This window comes from the organism of the source record quoted next, unplaced genomic scaffold, assembly GCF_019419815.1.
Source record: "Pyrus x bretschneideri cultivar Hongxiangsu unplaced genomic scaffold, Pyrus_bretschneideri_v1 Contig46, whole genome shotgun sequence".
Taxonomy (NCBI): Eukaryota; Viridiplantae; Streptophyta; class Magnoliopsida; order Rosales; family Rosaceae; genus Pyrus; species Pyrus x bretschneideri.
In genome coordinates this window covers 636,782-644,359 of record NW_025999783.1, presented here as the reverse complement: position 1 = coordinate 644,359, position 7,578 = coordinate 636,782, and the positions used below count along the sequence as shown (strand labels likewise).

Sequence of the window (7,578 nt, the reverse complement as noted above, 5' to 3'; positions counted from 1 at the left end):
TTTATTTGCTTATCATCACGATGAATTTCATGTTTTTTAATACATAGGATATTATTCAAATTAATGGGTGGAGGAATGAGCTAAAACTCACAATGAATTATACAAAATAATTTGGTTTGAATTCTCATTTGGTGAGAATCGAAATCGAACTTAAGGTCACCTATTTACAAGTAAAGAAAAATACTACTACACTATGTACTAAGTGGAAATTCAATTTTTTTTTTTTAACATAACAATATATTTACACAAAGGGGTAAAAGATTCAGCTAAGTTGCACTATGGACTAGCCATAATAATTTTGTTTGAATTTGTCATCGACAAGAATCGAACCAAAACTCATGTTCTTACTTGACTTCGTCTATTTATTTGATAACATTACATGACTAAAAGATTTTCGATTTGCTTGATTTTATAGCGTATAATCTTTAAGGGTGACCTAGACGATGATTATCATGATCCTAAAACCACATTGTGTGATGGGTTGGAAGCTGAAAAGGGGAAGGAAAAGTTAGAATTGGGAGGTTTGAAGTTCGTGTCTCTCCTGCAATGTTATTGTTTAAGCGTTTACAATGTCATGCCCGTGATATTAAACCAAAACAGAAAGAGGATGCGTTTTGAGCATGCAAAATCCCACAATGAGAATCCTAAGCCTCGAGTCATAATATATAAATTTAACGTAAGCAAGTCTCTTCACACTAAGATGAGCATAAGAAGGGTAGCATGCATGGTGATTACAATTCTCAGAACTCGATCAAAGTTTAGGTTTATCCAATATTTCGGATATTAATCGAACCTCAGTGCTATTTTAAAACTAATAATGAGATTATAATTCGAGAATTGGATTCAAATATTGATACGATTCGATCTGTATATCCGAACATTTTGCATGCTTATACATCTTGCTCAAAAATATGTACTGATCATTCCGGCTATTCAACCCACCCCAAAATGGAAAGACCAAAAAATAATTTTTTTTTTTTTTTTTTTTTAACATTTTCTAAAAGTTAAAAATATGCATTTCATCTAACCCTTGTCCAATATGGACAATGTTTATGTGAATGTATGTCATTGCTCTAATATAAATGGCAAGGTCCCAACATATGCTCGACCTTTTTTGAACTCTAATACTTGTCTTACCTATATCAAACAAAAAAACAATACCCCTCAAAAGTACGATGATAAAATAGTAAGAACTAATTTATCTTTATTGGATCCAAAATTCATGTTCCTAATATTGCAAACGAAACGTTTGTTTTGGAAACATGGTAAAAGAGAAAAATGTGATTACCATACATAGATGAGAGAGAGAGGTTGAAAATTGAAATGTAACTAAAGGCCATAAAAAAAAAAAAATTTATATAGGAAGATGTGTAAAATGAGAGATTTTCTTCAAATATCGATCTGGTATTTAAGGGGGTCCTCTATATGTCATAATATAAGTAGAAAAAATAATATATTTTTTGTGTATCTCCAGTTATTTTATAACACGGGAAGCATCCACATGAATACTGAATACTTTAAAATTTTCTTGTATGAAAGAGAGTAAGCATGGGGATTGTCTGTTTGTGTATTTTAAATAAATAATGGGTGTTCACTTCAGAGCATTTCTAAAAGAAGCTCTAAATTTTTGCTAAACTAGCAAATGAACAAGTTAAAAAACTATTTTGACTACACAATTTAACTTTTTATATTTTACAACACTCTATTTTAACAAATTTAGAATATTTTATTACTAACAATTCAAACCCAACTCACTCATTTTCTAAAACACCCTTCTCTCTTTCTTTTCTCCTTGTTCAAGGGTTCACCCTTAAGTTATATTTTTTTTGAATATTTAATAAGTAAATAATTGCTCTTTAAATTTAAAGAGTGACTGTTCTACAATATCTCTTGAAGATGAATTTTTAAATTTAACGTCTTTAAATAAAATTTGGTTGTTTTATAAATCTCTAGCCACTCAGATGGAAAACAACGCTGACTTGGAGTTAGAGCGAGCTAACTGCTCTCCGACCCAGTGGAGTGAAAATTATATTAAAATAATAAAACACCCTATCTCTTTTTCTCGTCATCTCATGCATAGTTGCATACACTCACCGTAGTGAAGAAATATATAAAAGGAACTGTTAATAACATTTAAAATATTTTATTTTGCACTCTTTGTAAATGTAGTTTTTATCTAATTATAGCAGATTTAGAGTGTAAAATAAGATTTTTAAAATGTCAGTAACAATTCTTTAAACAAAATATTAATATAATATAATTTCATGGGTCTCTGCCTTCTTGTCTCTTCCTTAACCTGTGCGTGAACCCACCAAGCAACCCCTCCATTTTTCTACAAATAAACAATCTTTTTAGAGAGAGAGAGAGAGATAGAGAGAGAGAGAGAGAGAGAGAGAGAGAGGTCTTGGGTGGTGGTGGAAGGTGGTGGAGGTGCAGATTTTTGTTGATCTCAAGGCAATGGTTTCATTTGTTTATTTGGGTTTAAGGTGCTTTGTTTGTGTTCTGTGCCTTGCTTTGTGTAGTGTAGTTGTAGAAAACTAGAAGTTTACTGCTCCTGGAGCTTGAGTTCAAGCTAAACACACGCAAAAACCAGAGAGAGAAAGAAAGAAACAAAGAGAGAGAGGGCTGCAAAACCCAAATGATGCAAACCCGAGAAGAAAGGTCTGGAAATTGAGGCAAATGTTTACAATGCTGCCGCCCAGCTCGAGGCAATCCTTCTCCTTCTACACCTCCTCCTCCCACTCTTCTGTTTTTCTCTGTCTCACCCTTTTTTTTCTTTACACATCCGCCTTTGCCTCAGCCGGAAACCCCGAAGCCACCCTTCTCTTCTCCTGGCTCCACTCCTCTGCTTCGCCGCCACCCTCCTTCTTCTCCAACTGGAACCTCCTCCACTCCAATCCATGCAACTGGTCCGCCATATCATGTTCTGCTCAAGGCCACGTCACCGAAATCACAATCCAATCCATTCCTCTAGAACTTCCACTACCTTCCAATCTCTCTTCCTTTCCCTCCCTCCAAAAACTCATAATTTCCGGCGCTAATCTCACCGGAACCATCCCCTCCGACATCAGCGACTGCACTGAGCTGCTAGTCATCGACCTCAGCTCAAACTCTCTGGTGGGTTCAATCCCATCTACCTTTTCGAGGCTCCGAAATCTCCAAGACTTGATCTTGAATTCCAACCAGCTAACTGGGAAAATCCCAGTCGAGCTGAGCACCTGCATTGGACTAAAAAACCTTCTTATTTTCGACAACCAGTTAACAGGGTCGATCCCGCCGGAGCTCGGGAAGCTCACCGGCCTTGAAGTGCTGAGAGCAGGAGGGAACAAATACATTGGTGGGAAAATCCCGGAAGAGCTCGGAGGCTGCAGCAATTTGACTGTCTTAGGGTTGGCAGACACCCAAGTTTCAGGCAGTTTGCCTGCCTCGTTGGGAAAGCTTAGCAATCTCCAAACCCTGTCTATTTACACCACAATGATCTCTGGTGAAATCCCACCTGAAATAGGTAACTGCTCTGAGCTTGTAAGCTTGTTTCTTTACGAAAATAGCCTCTCCGGTTCCATCCCGCGTGAGCTCGGGAAGCTTAAGAAGCTGCAGCAGTTGCTGCTGTGGCAAAATGGTCTTTTTGGTGCAATCCCAGAAGAGATTGGGAACTGTAGCAGCTTGAGAATGATTGATTTTTCTCTAAATTCTTTGTCTGGAACTATACCCTTGTCGTTAGGAGGGTTGTCGAATCTTGAGGAGTTTATGATTAGTGACAACAATGTCACCGGTTCGATCCCTTCAAACCTTTCTGATTTGACGAACCTGATGCAGCTGCAGCTCGACACCAATCAGATCTCCGGTTTGATTCCACCGGAGATAGGGATGTTGTCGAAGCTGATTGTTTTTTTCGCTTGGCAAAACCAGCTTGAAGGTAGCATTCCTTCAACTCTGGCTAGTTGTAGCAGTCTCCAAGCACTAGACTTGTCACACAATTCGCTCACGGGTAGCATTCCTGCCGGCTTGTTTCAGCTCAAAAACCTCACAAAGGTTCTTTTGATTTCGAATGACATCTCGGGTTTCATTCCACCAAGTATTGGTAACTGCAGCTCTCTGTTTCGGTTGCGGCTTGGGAACAATAGGATTGCTGGTGGGATTCCGAAAGCAATTGGAGACCTTAGGAGCTTAAACTTTCTTGACCTGTCCGGGAACCACCTTTCTGGGCAAGTGCCTGATGAGATAGGGAGCTGCACAGAGCTGCAAATGATAGACTTGAGCAACAATACTTTGGAAGGCCCCCTGCCTAACACATTGTCATCACTATCAGGACTTCAAGTCTTGGATGTTTCAGTTAATCAGTTTTCGGAGCAGATACCAGCGAGCTTGGCTCGTCTTGTTTCGTTAAACAAGCTTATTCTGAGCAGCAACTTGTTCTCTGGATCGATACCAGCATCGCTTGGCCTGTGTTCAAGTCTCCAATTGCTTGATCTTAGTAGCAACAAGCTCACTGGCTCAATCCCCGTGGAGCTTGGGAGGATTGAAGCCCTTGAAATCGCATTAAATTTGAGCTGCAATGCACTGTCAGGCCCCATCCCACCTCAAATATCAGCACTCACCAAGCTTTCGATACTAGACCTTTCACATAACCAGCTTGATGGGGACTTGAGTCCACTTGCAGGGCTCGATAATCTTGTCTCTCTTAATGTGTCGCATAACAAACTCGTCGGCTATCTTCCAGACAACAAGCTTTTCAGACAGCTGTCACCAATGGATTTGGCTGGAAATGAAGGCCTTTGCTCTTCAAACCGCGACTCGTGTTTCCTTAGTGACGTTGGCCGAAAAGGACTTACAAGAAATCAAAATGAAATGAGGCGGTCACGCAGGCTCAAGCTAGCAATTGCATTGCTGATCACCCTGACAGTTGCAATGGTGGTTATGGGGATCGTTGCAGTGATTAGAGCGCAAAGAGCTATCAGAGATGATGACGATTCAGAACTGGGGAACTCATGGACTTGGCAGTTCACTCCATTCCAGAAGCTAAATTTCTCGGTTGAGCAAGTGCTAAGATGCCTGGTGGATGTCAATGTAATTGGAAAAGGGTGTTCTGGGGTTGTGTACCGTGCTGATATGGACAATGGGGAAGTCATTGCAGTGAAGAAGCTCTGGCCAACAACAGTTGCTGCAGACAATGGATGTTGTAATGATGAAAAATGTGGAGTTCGTGATTCATTCTCAGCAGAGGTCAAAACACTTGGCTCAATCCGTCACAAGAACATTGTTCGATTCTTGGGTTGTTGCTGGAATAAGAACACAAGATTGCTCATGTATGATTACATGCCTAATGGAAGCTTGGGAAGTATTCTGCATGAGAGGACAGGGCATGCCTTCGAATGGGAAGTTAGGTACCAAATTTTGTTGGGTGCAGCTCAAGGCATTGCCTATTTGCACCATGATTGTGTTCCTCCAATTGTTCACAGGGATATCAAGGCCAATAACATCCTCATTGGCCTTGAGTTTGAGCCTTACATTGCTGATTTTGGCCTAGCCAAACTTGTTGATGATGGCGATTTCGCTCGGTCCTCCAACACAGTTGCTGGTTCCTATGGCTATATTGCTCCTGGTACGTGATATTATAATCACATACAGCTTAATTCGTATATATGTCTCTAAGTCTTACAATGATTACTTTGTTAGTGGTCTAATCACAAACAATCAAGCGATTTTCATGTTTTCTTTAGGTAAAATTTGCATAAGTTGGACCCGTGGGAAAGTTTTAACAAAATAGAACTGGATGGACACTAAATAGACAACGAGGGGACATATTTCCCAAATACGTGATTTAACCAATTAGTAACTTTGCTTCACATTTTCAGAATATGGATACATGATGAAGATCACAGAGAAAAGCGATGTTTATAGCTATGGAGTTGTTGTATTGGAAGTCTTGACAGGGAAGCAACCAATAGATCCAACAATACCAGAGGGGCTACATGTAGTGGATTGGGTAAGACAGAAGAGGGGAAGCATTGAAGTCCTTGACCCAAGCCTCCTATCGAGACCCGAATCGGAGATAGAGGAAATGATGCAGGCATTAGGCATAGCCTTGTTGTGTGTAAACTCAACACCTGATGAAAGACCAACAATGAAAGATGTGGCAGCAATGCTAAAAGAAATCAAACATGAGAGGGAGGAGTATGCCAAGGTTGATATGCTCCTCAAAGGATCACCGGCGAATGACTCGCGCGAAAATAAGAACCCTAATGGAGTTTTGGCAACCTCATCATCAGCAGCAGCAATCAAAAGCTTGTTTGCAAAAAGCAACGACACAAGTTTTTCTGCATCCACATTGCTTTACTCATCTTCCTCCTCTAGTGCCAATAAAATGCGTTTCAAGTGATTAGTTAATTGTATGATATACAGCTAATTAAGCAGAAGATTGTGATCTTTTTCCATTTTTTTTTTTTCAGTTTCTTCAGTTTAAAAACTTCTTTGTGTTACTGATGTAAAGAAGTAAAAGGTTTGATATTTGTTATAATCAAATGCAGAGCAGCAAAATAAAAAGCCAACAGTTGTAGGCTTGGCTTTCAAGTATTTTTGCCATTATATGCATTCAGGCTTAACTAGCATTGAATGCACAATATTCGTTACAAGATATCTTAGTTATCACCACTTGTATATCTTTAATTACATAAAGAAAAATATAGATACATGAATATACAACCGGTTCGAGAGCAGAACCGGTTCACTCCATTCAGGTAAGACCATGCCCTAACAAGGACAGAATATCCTGTTAAACAGTCATCGTCCTGAAATCATCCCTTTTTTTTCCGTCCAAAAACAGAGAGGACAGAATCTAGTAACACAGTCCAGATGACATTGGTGTCCTGAAATCTTTAGCCAAATGATTCATGATTTGACCAATTAAAATTCTGTAGGGTGGGTCCCAGAGTGAGCTGAGAATCTGTTTGCTTTGCATGTGTGGTGGTCGTGGTAGAAAAATGGGCGGAGCCTGGGAACTTTATGGTTCAGCTTTCATCATTCCCTAGTTGGTAATTAGCATGAAAGAATTGATTCCTAAATCTACACTCAGACTACCTTTCCATAGATATTAGACTACTGTGCTGCTTTTCCATACACAGCACTTTCCGATATAAAAGACCTTTGCAGTGCAAATTTTCTACATGTATCTAAATTCAAATAAATATAAATAAATAAAACCGTTTATAAATTTTTGATTCAGAATAAAAAACTGAAAGTCCCTACCTTCCGCCATCTAGGTCTTGCTAGGCACTAAACTGCTAGTCACTGCTATGATTAATTCTTTAAGCACTTAAAAAATAATAAATGGCACATAGATTTGTCTAGGCTAGGCGTCCGTTTAGGTCGCGACTTTTACTTAGACAGCAAATATATAATTCAATTTTTCATTTTATTTATTCAATAAATTGTAAGAGAATTGTTAGATATTTGGATGAATAGTCATTATATGCTTGTTCACCGTGTTTGAATATGTTCTAGTACTTTATAATTTATATGTCATTTATGTATCCAAATACAAATGTGTTTTATTTTTAAGTATAAATAGACATTTATTTC

The 7,578-nt window shown here is 38.8% G+C and overlaps 1 protein-coding gene across 2 annotated transcripts; it reads left to right on the top strand.

Annotated features, from left to right (window-relative positions):
• The first annotated feature begins 2,360 nt into the window (after positions 1-2,360).
• Positions 2,361-6,578, top strand: LOC103966048 (LRR receptor-like serine/threonine-protein kinase RGI1). Of its 2 annotated transcripts, XM_048567765.1 has the most exons (3): positions 2,361-2,401; positions 2,616-5,602; positions 5,856-6,578. In XM_048567765.1, the coding sequence occupies exons 2-3, from the start codon at positions 2,680-2,682 to the stop codon at positions 6,377-6,379; spliced, it is 3,447 nt and encodes a 1,148-aa protein (XP_048423722.1). In that variant the 5' UTR covers positions 2,361-2,401; positions 2,616-2,679; the 3' UTR covers positions 6,380-6,578. The 2 variants fall into 2 exon arrangements, with proteins under 2 accessions (XP_048423722.1, XP_009377450.3); XM_009379175.3 differs by having other exon boundaries at positions 2,377-5,602.
• The last annotated feature ends 1,000 nt before the right edge of the window (positions 6,579-7,578 follow it).